The sequence below is a fragment of the Plectrocnemia conspersa genome, unplaced genomic scaffold (genome assembly GCF_051122295.1).
Source record: "Plectrocnemia conspersa isolate PC_06_02 unplaced genomic scaffold, ASM5112229v1 ptg000001l, whole genome shotgun sequence".
In the NCBI taxonomy this organism is placed as follows: Eukaryota; Metazoa; Arthropoda; class Insecta; order Trichoptera; family Polycentropodidae; genus Plectrocnemia; species Plectrocnemia conspersa.
Genome location: NW_028277165.1, coordinates 7,865,039 through 7,879,933, shown reverse-complemented (window position 1 = coordinate 7,879,933; position 14,895 = coordinate 7,865,039). Strand labels below are relative to the sequence as shown.

Below are 14,895 nucleotides of genomic sequence, written 5' to 3'. Positions count from 1 at the left end.
CGATGAACGATGTAAATAAATAGGGTATTTACCTAAAATTACAATTGTTTACATTAAATAAATTGACTAATTGATTTACGTAGTAATAAATATAAAATACTAATTTAGAGTTTATGTTATACATTAAGTCTAGATAAAATGCATGTCTTATCAATGAGTTTTAAAGATAATATTTTATTAAATATTGCTATAATCCCTCAACGAAAGCTTTATGTAAAAAGTCTGAAATGTGTGTTTTTTAAGTTCATTAAATTTATAATAAAATATTAATTATCGTCATTCAAAAAAAAATACTTAGCATCGGTCTTTAATATTTCGAGACATAATTAATATTTAATATTTCAAGACATAGTTAATGATTTTACTGATTCTGTTTTTAAAATATTAACTTTACTAGTTAAGATCACGTGTATTCAGCTTATTGCTAACAAAATTGCGCTGTAAAATGATTCGAATTTATTGTTTCATTATTATACTACTATTTTTCATTGTTTTTTTATAGCGAGTCATTAAACCAATAACTGCAATACAATTGTATTAAATAAATGTCGACTTTATCTATGTACATGTTTTATTGCATACCATAATATTTGTTCAAATGTAAAGCAAGTTCAATAGGTTAATAAACGCTGATTTGTTTGCATTTATAATTAATATCGCACGTGTGATTATTATCGAATTCATGAATATGCGGTTTCTAAAATAAACAATATATGCCTCAAGGTTTCATTAATAACATCACTTCCTGTTCAAAAGTAAAACTAAGTATAATGCATTTCACCAATATCAAATGGTGTAGAAATATCGACGAAACCAATATATTTTCTATGAAATATCTAATCCAATTTCTTTATCATTTGAGTAACAAATAAATTAAAATCAGTTTAACATATATTATTTTTAAATTTATATTGTAATCTGCATGTTTATGTTTAAACATTAATAAATTGTTTTTTATAAATAAATAATAGCCAAGTTCAGAACCAATTGTTAGTTGAAAAATTCAATTAATGGTAATCCGTTAAACAAAAAATAATTTTATTTACATGTACAATATTTTATTATGTTTTTTAGGAACTATCTTTGAGTAAGGTATTTTAATTTCTATATCGAAACTTTTCTATAATCGGTGAATAAGTTCTAGAAGTCAGCCACTTAAAATTTACTTTAATTGTATATATAATATATATTTTTGATAAACATGAATTTTTAAAGTAGGTCTGAAAAAAACTAAAAAATAGTCACAAAATGTAACTGCTTCATTTCTAACTCGTATATATGTAAGTGGGCATAAAAATTCAATGAAGTATTTGTATTTCAGAACACGAAAACTATCATAGTTTAAATCATATCGACATGAAACTTACTTGAAAAATTGACCCAGGAGCTAAAGTTATCTCAGTTAAAGTCAAACATTATATTCTCAATCTTCTACTCTGTAAATCGTATCACTTTGTACGAATGGTGTATAATAATACACGTAAACAAAGGAAATATAATTAATACAAGTAAAAATAAAGCAGGCACGATGATTTTCGAGCCTCCGCTAATGTATTCTTTTGTTGTCAACCAATGAAAAATAAGCATTCAAATATAAAACAAGATGACCGACATCAACGTGACAACAGTTTTAATAATTTTGTTATGCCACAATAATTTTCATTAATTTGTTATGTGCGTTATTTGATTTGACTGAATATAAATAATCGGATTGCAAATTAACTAGGTATGTTATAACTATGAAAATGAAATATATACATAATGTGTGTAGGGATTATAAGAATACATTGATTAAACTAGATAAACAGTCAGAAAACAATCTTCATAATGAAATCTTCAAATTTTGAATTCTTGTCGACGGGCTCCGAGGCGAAAAGTGAGTTTTTTCATTTACAATACATAAACATTATCAGTGCTTCTGATTTAATGCACATATTCGTTAGATTTGACGAATTTCAAAAAAACCAGGTAAGTTTTAAACGGGAACGTGTAATATATCCGTAATATGTATGAGGATTGAAAGTTAATGTCGATCAAATCGGCACCGTCGCAGTGGGAACACTTATATATCAGCCAATGGACAGCTTATAAATGTGTACTTTCTTGGATGTTATCTATTAGACGACATTTTACAATGATTATAAATATGTGATTGCATACCTGGATAATCGATAGCCAAAATATCTAACAGTGGGTTATTTTTAATTCCAATGTGGTAAAATATGTATCTACGTCATGGTTTTTTAGCAATTTTTCTTCTGTGCAATCATTTCTCTTTTGGAACAGCTAAATTCAGGATATTCAGTTACATCAAACATATGAAGTATGTTCTTTATAAAAAGATAATACTTGCTGAGATAGTTCACTTTTTGTTTATATATACCAATTCTACGCTGTTACCATATAGGTCGTCAAATTGTTCTATCATTGCTTCTGAAAAGAATTGAAAACAATTAGATCTTCATCGAGAGTTAAACACTGAACGCATTATTACTTCTAATATAATCCATAAATGAAATTTAAATGACAACTGAAGAACAAAATTAGCAGAAGTTACCGTAGAGGAACATGTAGATTGACATCACTTCTTAAACTGATAAATTGTACGTCGTATTTTATTTGTTTGCCATACGTAAATGTTATTAGATATTTCATTGCCACTGAAAATTAACTGTAAACAATACTATATAGTAGGAAAAAATGTAACTTTTAGTTTACGCTAATATGAGATTTTTATTATTACTATCACTGTAATATATTTAATTCACTTTGGAATGTATATCTTGAACTGGCAAATCACTGCTGTTTGTCTTTTAATATTTGATCCTAGAAAGTCAATAGTAATTTTGATAGACTAACCGTGATATATTATTCATATGACCAAAGATTTACTGGCACACTCATAATTTAAACTTTTGTTTATATTGTCTATAAATCCAATGCTACACCATTTTGAATAATTTTCAATTAACACTTTGTAAGAAAAATGGTGTGATTATAACATATTTCACTGTTTAATTGCACTAAACCGCGCCTGCCACGACTCACGCTTGGCATATGACGAAATGTCATAAGTAAGCAAATTTTACATCCCGTCCCGGGAAATCCCGTGCATTTTGGCGCGCTTGAGAACGAACTACGCAATTGATTTTATCGATTTAAATTGCAAAACCGTTATTAAAATATGTAAAAAATCATCAAGTTCTAAAAAAAATATTTTTATAACTTAAGAATAATGTGTTTAATTTCTAATGATTTTAATTTTAATTTAAGTATAATATAAATAATTTTTTTAAGTATAATATAAATAATGTGGATTTGTATAAGCTTCTCCATACAGAAAAAATGTGTAATTAAATTTTGGCGATCGTTAGCAATTTAAAACAATTTAAAGTTAATTTAAAGATTTTTTAAATTTCGCTTAAAAAATCATTTTCAACAAAAAGTGGCACTAAAGTTTTGATTCTTTGTCTTCATGCCGAAATATTACAAAAAATATTAATAAAATATTATAAATGTATTAAAAATATTAATCCCATCAAAAGCTTAAAAAATGAAAGTGTTTGTTATGCAGAATATTCTCTCAGAGATCTTACACATTAGAACTATTATCGAATTTGATTATGTGACTATGATCTACTTTTGTTAATCAATTTGTTTGCTTTTATAAAGAAATATTGTAAAAGAGAAAGTTTTACAAGGAATATCTTCAAGTTTCAATAACATAATGTGATATATAATTTTTTTTAATTTGTTGATTAATAGAATTATGTACAGGCGGCCCTCGACTTTCGCACATAATTGGTTCCTGAAAATGTGTGCGAATGTTGAATGTACGAAAGTAGAGGGAAGTAAAAAAATTGAAATTTTGTGTATTTTATAATATTTATTTATCAAGTAAATATAAAATGTTTAAGAGGCGTTTAAAATACATGTTTAAGTGGGGCTTGCGGGTGTTTCCTTTAAAAAGTTATCAAGAGTTAACTGTTTTCCATTATTCTTTTTCTTTTCTTCATATAGTATTTTATAACATGCTATGTCTTTATTGATCGCCTTACGCACTTGAGATATGCGTTCTCCATTGGGATCACAATCTTCCATATTATTTAAAAATTTGTCAAGGTGCGTGAAGGTTTCATTAATATTTTTCATTGTTAAAGAGTTTTCCAAAATAAACCAGTCTCATCTACATTAAATATTTGGCTAGAGGAATATTCTCAATCTTCAATAATTTTGGATAATTAGGAAATAAATTGTTTTGCAGCATCTTTATCCGCATCAGCCGATTCTCCAGTAAATTTAATATTATGAAAAAATACCTCATTTTAAAATCGTAAAACCAAGCGTTACTTGCTTGAAAACCGTGATAAAATCTTTTTTTAATCTATCCTTCGAATCTTTGTGCAAACTAAAAGCTTTTGCTTGAATAATTTAAATATTCAGAGGGACATCTTTTTGATGTTGGTCAGAACGTCTAATAATTTCCATCTTTGTCTCGAATCATGTGAAGTTTATGAGTCCCTGATTTCTTTTTGTTCGTATCAACACTGAAGTTTTTCCGTTTCTCACTCATGTTTATATTTTTTTTTTAAAAAAAATTAAATATTTTTTTTTTTAATGTGCGAAATAGCGAATTGTGCGAAAGTCGAGGGCCGCCTGTATTTATTTGCGTGAATTAATTTCATAACGAAATATTGTATAATGAGAAAGCTTGGGGATTATTTCCTGAAATACGTCACAGTCTGACTTCGGTTTCTACTTTATTTTCTCTACTTTCGCTACCACTAGCTATTATGACCATTGTAAAGAGCCCATTACAAACTTGGACGGTATTTTACGAGAATATTCTCTTCTATAGTAGAAAATTTTCCATTTTGATTTTTCACTGGTTTACTATTTTGTTTTAAATTTCAATAACCATTTTTTATAAATTAACAGCATTTTTTTAATTTGTTAATTAGGAGCATTTGTTAAAATTTCTCAGATTTTATAACGAAACAGTAAAATTGTTGTCTGGAGAATATTATATTGTATATTCCATTTTTAATTTTCGCTGGCCATTATTTTTCTCTAAATATAATAATAAAATAAATGGTTTGAATGTTTGAAGAATTCTGTTCTGTATATACGATATTTCTTCTGGTATCATAACGAAATATATACGAACTATTATTCATATCGTATCCCTACTTACACATCCACCCCTGCTCTTGTGATTGTTGTAAACAGCCCATTACAGGCTTGCAAAAATTGCCGTAGCGGACGGTATTTCACGTCCACTTGGCAGGGTATTGGTAAAAGTTTTCAACTAGCAATAATCGCACCTCGGATAAACCTCATTGGTTACGATATCGCCGCTGCGCAAAGTTAAAATCTCAGTGTAAGTTCATGTATATATTGTAAAGGACTTTCTTTTCTCTTGCGAGTATTTTATACTAGTGGCGACATCTAGTATGTATATCACATATTACACTTTCAAATATGTACCCGATGTTTTGAAATACATAAAAAAATGTTCAAAATTATTGTTTTAGATTATATTCCCTTATAAGTATTATTTTTTTGTTTTAATTCTTTTTATTTATCTTTTTAATGAAATATCGTAAAATCATTATTACAAACGAGAATATTTTCTAAGAGTTATTTAAAAATTTGAATTGTTGTTGAACTTGCTTTTACAGTATTGTTTTTCTGCATTAATTAATGTATCAGCTTTCAACACAAAATATTGTTAAATTCCGAATAAGAATAATTTAAAAATAAAATTTATTGGTTTGAAGAATATTCTTTTTGATATTCCAATATGATTTTTCATTGGTTATTATCTTTCTGATTTATTATTTTGTTTCAATAACCTATTGCGAAATATCCGCAAAAGTATTTAAATTAAACAATTAAAGAAAATGATTTGGAGAATATTCTCTTAAAAATATTTCAAATATGAACTTTTTGTGTTAATTTATTTCTCAGTTTTCATAACGAGTTATTGTACTATTATGATTTTAAAATAAAAATAAATATTGACTCGGAGAATACTTTCTTCAGTATATTATTTTAATTTTCCATTGGTTATTATTTTCTGTTTTAACACTTTACCGACCGGCAGTTTCACTACCAGACTTACGCTAAATACCGGCACTTTTTCGCAAAACTTCGCGAATTTCACCTTTTTTATTTAAATTTATGTATCTTTTGATACGGTCAGAATATTTCGTTGAATTTTTCTAGGCATGTTATAAATGTATCAATGCATCAATTCAAGTTATTATTAGATGGTTCTCAACATGTGGTTCGCCGGAAATAAAAAATAATTATTACTTTTCCTTATTATTAGATTTTTAAAATGATTATCTTGATTTTAAAATTATAAAAACGAATAACCTAGAAATTTTAATAAAAATAATACAAATTGAGTTAACCAGCAGTTCTCAAACTTTTTTAAATTTTTAAAAACTTTTTTCAAGCAAACTTTTCTTTTGTATTGTGACATTTTTACTAATACGAGTTTACTGATATATAATTCATTTGCAATAAAATATTCACTAACCGTTGTAATTCACTCCATCGTAATGTGAAATTTTCCAGGCACATACACAGATAATTTACATTGTCTTTCACGTGTAAATCACTTTTCACAATAACTAGTTATATAATGAAAGTTTAGTGTCTCGATTTTTTACTGTTTTTCGCAATTGCAACAATATTACCCCTTATTTGGTTTCAAATATTCGTAATTTTGCATTTTTCAGATATTCTGGTAAAACCCGATTCTTCCTTATGGTACCACAGATTCTATTTTTTTTTCATATATATTTTTTTTGCTATTTCAACACTGTTATAAAAATCGTCCATATAAAAATGATGCTATTTGTATTTATTGTCTGATGTTAGATGTGATATTGAATCTTGTAACGAAATTCCAGGTCCTGCATATATTTTAAATTTCGATATGTATCCTGACACTAACTCACATACCATTCTTATCACTATACCGTACTTTGTGAGCTTACTGGGGTTGTATACGTGAAAATTTAATCTTCCACACCATGGGATCATACCCTCATCCAGAGATATGTTTTGGCTTGGTTAGTACATATTTTTTAATCTTTCGGAGAAATAATCAATTATTTTTTGTACTTTGAACATTAATCATACATTATCAGGAACATTTTCATTATTGGAAAAACGCAGGTAACGTAATATTTGATAAAACCTATTTCTACTCATGGTTTTTGTAAATATCAAGGTTCCTATTAGTGGATTTATTGTCTAATACAGGTGTAATGAGCCTTTTTTTACCAGGCCCATTAGCAATATCAACTCAAACTAATTTTTTAATTCTGGTACCGTTACATCCACCCATTTTTTAGATTTTATTTGCAGTTTGTATTTGTTGATGTGTTGATTATGGTGTCTATTCGTTTCTTCTGCAATAACGGAAAACAAGTCATCTTCAATAAAGTTTTGTGTCTTGTAAAGTGTCTTCTAAATATTTTTCTTGTTCATCTTCCGCGTTGCTCATGAGCATCATAGCATGTGGGCGATTTCTTTCATGAACAGAGGAGTCTGAATCACTATCACTATAATTTTCATTGTCACTTGGAATATCTATATATATTTAACACTATATTAAATAACATAAACTGTAATTATTTTCACGTTGATTCTACACTCGTATCTAACTAAAAAACTATGTTTTATAAACAGTTCGTAATATTTTTCGAATATTCACTCGAGCACACGAAAACCAGATGCACTTCACACGATAGTATAACTTAAACTTAATTCTTATCCATAAGTTGTTATGTGTATCGTGCTAATAATTCAAAAATAATAACTCATAAAAATTCCCACTTTCTAAAATAATGTGTCACTGAGATTCGGTATTTCCAGTAAGCCAGTATTATCTGACGGGAGATAATATTTACTCACAAAAAATATGTTGGAATTTCCTTATAACAGGATAGAAAAAAATACAATAGAATCTTACTAATCTGACAATCTTGAGATTCTCAGTAATCCAATACTATCTAATGGTTAATGATATGATAAATTTTTAGTGTCTTGTACTTTTTATATATGTACATCGTATTTTTTAATTTTATGTAATTTGACTTTATTTCTAAATAAACCCATTTACCCAATAAATTATTTTTAAATATACATATTTATATGTTTGTGTATAAAATATCATATTTTTTCTTTTTTTACACCGTCCGAAAAAAAAGTGTGCTGGATAAAAGTTTTTAGAAATTTGAAAAAGTTTGAGAACCACTGGTTAACTAAATTTAAATTATTTTTATTTAAATTCCTAGATTATTTACTTTTATAATTTTAAAATCATCAATCAATTTTAAAATCTAATAATAAGGAAATGTAATAATTAATTTCTATTTCCGGCGAACCACATGTTGAGAACCACTTAATAATGGCTTTAATTGATGCATTGTTACATTTATAACATGTCTAGAAAAATTTGTTAAAATATTCGGACCACATCAAAAGATACATAAGTTTGTCTGGTAGTGAAACTGCCTGATGAAAGAAATATAAAATATATTTTTAAAACCTTCGCATTTGTCTAAATATAATTAAAAAAAAAAAAAAATTAAAATAAAATGAAAATTCATACATTTATTTAGTCATCTCTTAAAAAAAAAGCAAATAAAACACTAAATATATATTTTAAATTTGACACGGAAACGAAAACATACACAGGACGCCAATTGGCGTCTGCGGTGTTTAACTTTCGGCACACTCAAGACGCCAATTGGCGTGAGCGGTAGGTAAAGTGTTAATAATAAATATTGTGAAAGTTTCAAAAATTGATTGTTTGAAAAATATTCCCACAAAGATATTTCACTTTGAACTGTTGTTGAATTTGTTTTTTATTAGTTATTGCATTTTTGTGAAAATTAATTTCTTAGCTTTTGTGAAGATATATCGTAAAATCACAGCTGAAAATGATGTTGATAAATTTTTATTACAAATGACTTCAGTTAAAAATGTTCTTAAATAGTTTTCGTAGATATATTGTGAAATTTTCCGCTAAAAATGAAACTAATAATAAAAGATTCCAGTTGAAAATAGAAATTATTGGCTGAGTTTTGGATTCTCTTTTTTACTGTTTCAAAAATTGTTGATTTGTATAATCAATTTTCTAGATTTCATTATGAATAATAAATTCTAGAGAAAAAATGGTTATATGAAGAATATCTCGTATGCTTATTTTTTTATAACAATAAAAATTTTATTCGAAGACGCCCTCATATTTTATTTAGAAATCCTCAGAAGTTGGATTATTCTATCCCTACTTACTCGGCCACCCCTGCTCTTGTGATTGTTGTAAAAAGCCCATTACAGGCTTGCAAAAATTGCCGTAGCGGACGGTATTTCACGTCCACTTGGCGGGGTATTGGTAAAAGTTTTCAACTAGCAATAATCGCACCTCGGATAAACCTCATTGGTTACGATATCGCCGCTGCGCAAAGTTAACTTACGTGGTGGGAGATTTAGTATATATTTGGAAGGACTTGTTTTTCGCTTGCGAGTATTCAGAATCAGTAGCGACATCTAGTATGTATTACATCTACCATAAAAATATTTAAATGCTTAAATCTATTCTTAAAATTTAACATGTAATTCAATAACTAAAATAATATAATCTTATTTTATAAATAAATCAAAAAAATATTTTAAGAAATAGTAATAATTTTAATATATTTTTAGTGACATCTGTCGGAAAAAATATTAACTATACTATCTTATAAAATAAGTTACTATAGGTAATAAATAATTTTATTTATTAAAATACGAATTTGTCTAAAATTATTGCATAGTCAAGTTGCAAATCAACAAAATAAAAAATACTTTTATATTTTCAGTTACCTGAATTAATTTAATATTTTCCACATCTAATACAAATATTTTTTATATTATCTTAATCCGAATTTTATTAAAATATTATCTAAAATATACGGTAATTCACACATCATCGTTATCAAAACGACGTTTATTAAAAGACTCTGGTAAATCTACATAATCATGATTTGTCCAATCGTCCAGTAGATGTAAATTTTGTTCAGGTCCGATGCTAGTCAAAAGTGGTTTGCCATCTTCGCCGAGTGATAGATACTTTTGAATAATGGGTGGAAGAGTAGCCGGATGCGGTCTTGCGTTACCGAGCAATTGCAAATCTTCACCCAGTGTACCCCACAACTTCGTAAACTTAAACGTCTGAAAATCATAATAATAAATACAAGCAATAATATATTATTATAAACTATATTAACCTCTGGTAAACAGTGATGCTGAAGACAAAAGTAATTTTCCTTTCCGTCATTATGACACCATGTACCGTCAGGAAAATAAGGATCAACGCCCAAATCGTTCAAATCAATACGAGGAGTATAATAACTACCGGTATCAGCACGTCTGCAGAATATGGCACAAGCCATCCAAAGCCGAGCTTAAATTATAATAAAAAGCATATTAATCAATGTATTTTAACAACAATTTGTATCAATAACATACATTCTTCGTGCGGCGCTTGTAATCCAGCTCCTTTACGATCTAATTCTGGCAATCTTTTACTAAATTCGCGACATTTATTCGACGCATATTCTACAATAGTAGATCTTCTTTTTCTTCCACAAACCTGCGCAATAAATGATTAAAAGTATTTTTTAAATTTACGGTGATTATAATATGAACTTACATTATCATCTTTGCAGATATTCACTTCATAAGAGTTTCCTTCACATCCTTCTTCAGTGTTCACAGGTTTAGGATTATCGCATTTTCGCTGCTTTGTTAAAAACCCTTTGCCTTTAATAATACATCCTGAATTACACTTTCCGTACATCCAATCACTCCAGCCGCCTTGAACAACGCTCGGTTTCTTTTTATACCTTTTTGTACAACTTCCTCCTTGACACCACTAAAATATATGGTGATTTTATTAAAATGATCATGTAAGAATGGACAAGGGTGAGTCAAATAAAATTTTTTTATAGCTATATCAGTCTTTACTAATGTTGAAACAGTATTTATATTCAGAATGGTAGTAATCAATACTTTATACAAGTTCCATTAAGAAGATTGTATACATGTAAATCTCTACAAGATTGCCGTCATAATATTGTCAGAAACAAAATGGATTAAGGATAGATATTTCATCCAATCACAATCGTGTAGTGGCTAATATGAAGATTCGACTTAAGAGAGTGGAAAATATGAAGTCATATAGATAAATATATGTGAACAAACTAAAACTCGAGCCAAAATAATATAAATATACGTTTAAATAATACTGATGTAATAGTAAATGGAAAGCAATCAAAAAATTGTTTACAATATCTTTATGTGCTTTGTAGATTATGAGAAAGCTTTTGATAAAGTTTGACATCGGAAGGATAAAGGAATATACGGTAATGATATCCACATTATTGAAAACCAGTACTGGAACCAAATAACCAATGTTAAATAAAGTACAGAATAAATTCAGTGAAGATAAGCTCTATTGATATACCTAGGGTAATATTTAAACACCCAGGAAGAACACTGTTTCCTGTACTACATACCCAAATCTTTGACATGTAATCGAATTAAAACAGAACGTTTTTGAGTCATCCTTGTACTTTATAACTACTGTAAAGTTTATATTGATTGCAATGGAAACAACCTAGAAAGATGATGTTCTTTTGTGCTTTTCATTCAATGAATTACTATTTTCACTTTCATATAAAATACTGTTTATAACTTGCTTACCATATTTTTACCGCAATCAGTTCCTTCTAAGGCCGGTCCAGCATAATAAAATCCACTTCTATGAGGCGTTTTACATTGAAGCTGTTGACATATATTTGTTAAAGTACTACCAGCCGTGCTCACATGAGCATCTTTGTCTTTCAAAAGGATTTCACATTGTCTCTTTGCTCCCCATGCTTGTCCAGGAGTATCTTGATAGCGACCGTGATTACGATCAGGAGCGATTGGGCCAGGCTTATCTCTCAAACATTTGTACGAACTAAACTAAGGTTAAACATGTAATTAAACTTATTATAATTACCCAAGATTTTGCATAACGTTTGCACTACACGTTGACCATATAGTTTCACCATTTGTCCCCCTTGACGGTGACATTATATAACCTTCTTTAGTACAGGAATTGCCGCTGCTATCATGGTGCATACCCAAACTAGAAATGTAATTGTACTTTAAAACAATCTCACATATGATATACGTTTAATATTATAAGATATACTTGTGCCCAATCTCGTGTGCTAGGATGTAAACAGATGTAAAACCAGCCGATGGATATGGTCGACCAAATACATTAGTAGTTCCAAGTTCTGCTATCACACAGGCATATTGATCATAACATACACCACCTACTGTAGCCAGACCCATAGTTACACCACTTCTTGTTCTACCTTCGATAGCGTAAAAATCTAACCTATTGAACATAATTTAAAATTGTTACCAAGTTCATTATCTGTATTTATAGATGCACCGAAATACACTAAGCGAAAGGAATGAATGGTTAGTCATCCGACTCATAAAAAAAGTTCAACTCAAGTAAAGAAGGGTGGAGATAATTTAGATCGTTCTATTTATACTTGTCACAGACATGTGTGTATTAGAGTGTTTTAAAGTAGAGTACGATTTGATTTACCCTGATATATACAACGCCATGTCCCAATGATTAGGATTCGAGTCACCGGGTGGATTTAGACTTTTTTGATATGCGCAAAAAGAGTCGAGCAGTTTTGATCTTTCGCCATTATAATGTGGCATATTTGCAGGTTGACTTTTCATAATATCTAAACGCACTAAAGTTAATTCAATTGATACTCCTAAACTTGGATGGTGATATAAAGCTTGAACCTGTAAAAAACATTAAGATTAGAGATATTCGATTTACTATTCAATATATGACTCACCCCATTCATATATGCTAAAAGCATATCGCGCATTTCTTTTTCGTTGTAGTTTAAGTATGGGGCAAAGATTTTATAAGCAGCTTCATCGAAAAACATAGCTAATTCCACAGTGTAACCTGAAGCTTTACCCTGGCGCTTCTCTCTAAATATCTCATTATCATCTTCAGTCTCTAGAGAATCGATCGTTTGCTCATCGCCAAAGTCTTCATAATCAGGAAAGAATCTAAAGTCATCAGACATTTGCGATGGTTGCACAGTAGCTCTTCGCACGATATGAGGCATTCCTTCGTCTTTTGCTTCTTCTTGTAGAGCTTCTTCTAGCATCACCAAAGATCTCAACCTTTGATTGAGGGGCCTTATTTCATATGTAATATTATTCAAGAAAATCAAACCATGCTGAAATCAAAGAGCAGTATTATAATATTATATAAATTTTGCTTAACTATTAATTTTATATGAATAAACAATACAATTATTTGATCTTGACACATCGATATAGCAGCTACAGATTCGCCTTCTCTATGCAAATAGTGACAATCTGAATTGTCAGCAAATGTAACTATTTCAGGATCCCCTTCCGGAGTATTCCAACGATGCATTTTAAAGCTAGGACTCATCAAATTTCTGTTTGGTTTTAATTTTAGATTGACTTCACTGAAATATGGTGAAAAAAAATTTTTTTAATTAAAAATAATATTTATTTTTTTATATTTTTATATTTTATTATAGCTACCGGCCAAATACGTTGAATCCATAATCGATTGGTTCGTCTTCATATATATCCTCTTCCCTATCTGCTGCATTCTGAGCTGATTTAGGCATTAAAACTGGCATATAAACAATTTGATATTCCGATACTTCTTGTTGATCGACAGTTCCAAAATAAAAGCCCAATTCTGGCATTGTCATTACTTTATGAACTTCCTATTCATTAATTGTAACTGTTATATATATTTTTAAAGACATGACTAAAAAGTTAGGTTCATACGTGTGGCGAGTGGCGTTGTGAAGCTCGCGTTTGAATTATTGTGAATGCACAAAAGCATAGAGACGATATTTTGAGATACATTTTTTAGAATGCACGCTGCTTACAAATGTAGATCGGACTGTTGTACTCCGAGTTTCGTCCTTTGTTTATATATGGGTGGCTATTATCATAATATATTAACACTTCTTGAATGCTAAATACGATAAAAGTTATGCAGGTTATTAAAATATTTTACAGTTTGACTTCGGTCACCTGCGAAACGGAACAGAGCTACAGGAAGCCGATAAGAAGTCAATCGATGACCATTTTTAATATAGCTAATTGATTTAATGTAAATTATTAACATATCAGTTTATTTTTAGTCTTGTTCCTTTTATAGTTATTGTTTCTAATCGCGTTTTTATTTAAAATATTCTTAAAATATTTAATATAAAATATTCCAAAAATTAAAATAAACGCTTATCATCGGTAGGACGTCCACCCACATGTTGAATGCTTGTCTTTTATGTAATATTATTAAAAATGGTAAAAAATGGAAAAGAGGAAGAAAAACATGACGTGTGAGAAACGAAAACATCATAAATTTATGGCAGGTGAAAAAAAACATTCATATTAATCACCGGCTTGGAATAATAGTTTCACAACACATAATTATTATGTGTAGAAGTATTTTAATATTTGATATAGACATTTGTCTAAATATAAATATATATTAATTACTTTTTAGTTCTTTGTTTAATTTTTTTATTATCCAAATCATAAAATATAAAAATGAAACCATTAGTTTGCATAATTTTTATTAGAAAAAAAATAACATTAGGCTTTGATGCAAAATATTCCGGTTGCATCGATCTGAATATATGGTGTCAGAAAGAGTTAAAACCATCGAGTATTGTCGTGTTGTAGAAATTCGATTTCTGTTGACAAGTGCAGACCTATTTTTTACTTCATTATGAAATGATC

General features: G+C 28.8%; 1 protein-coding gene and 2 non-coding genes across 3 annotated transcripts; all 3 read right to left on the bottom strand.

The window, feature by feature from the left end:
- Window positions 1–5,229: 5,229 nt before the first annotated feature.
- LOC148238640 (U4 spliceosomal RNA) lies at window positions 5,230–5,369 on the bottom strand. Its single transcript, XR_015812124.1, has one exon. It is a non-coding gene; the product is annotated as a U4 spliceosomal RNA (small nuclear RNA).
- Window positions 5,370–9,353: 3,984 nt separating this feature from the next.
- Window positions 9,354–9,493, bottom strand: LOC148238639 (U4 spliceosomal RNA). The gene has a single exon (XR_015812123.1). It is a non-coding gene; the product is annotated as a U4 spliceosomal RNA (small nuclear RNA).
- Window positions 9,494–9,870: 377 nt separating this feature from the next.
- LOC148238638 (A disintegrin and metalloproteinase with thrombospondin motifs adt-2-like) lies at window positions 9,871–14,088 on the bottom strand. The gene is made up of 12 exons (XM_088185665.1): window positions 13,933–14,088; window positions 13,678–13,868; window positions 13,415–13,598; window positions 12,945–13,340; window positions 12,677–12,888; window positions 12,266–12,457; window positions 12,071–12,199; window positions 11,770–12,028; window positions 10,718–10,939; window positions 10,534–10,657; window positions 10,293–10,468; window positions 9,871–10,236 (listed from the first exon to the last, which is right to left on the bottom strand). Exons 1-12 carry the CDS (start codon window positions 14,011–14,013, stop codon window positions 9,985–9,987), a joined length of 2,418 nt encoding a protein of 805 aa, XP_088041791.1. The 5' UTR covers window positions 14,014–14,088; the 3' UTR covers window positions 9,871–9,984.
- Window positions 14,089–14,895: the final 807 nt, after the last annotated feature.

What these genes read in the sequence shown, in the direction of transcription:
- LOC148238638 (XM_088185665.1), bottom strand. Translation starts at nt 14,013, where the DNA reads ATGTATCTCAAAATATCGTCTCTATGCTTTTGTGCATTCACAATAATT. An exon ending in GCACACGAGATTGGGCACAA is followed by an intron (nt 12,200 to 12,265) that starts GTATATCTTATA and finishes TTACATTTCTAG; the next exon opens with TTTGGGTATGCACCATGATA. An exon ending in AGCATCACTGTTTACCAGAG is followed by an intron (nt 10,237 to 10,292) that starts GTTAATATAGTT and finishes TATGATTTTCAG; the next exon opens with ACGTTTAAGTTTACGAAGTT.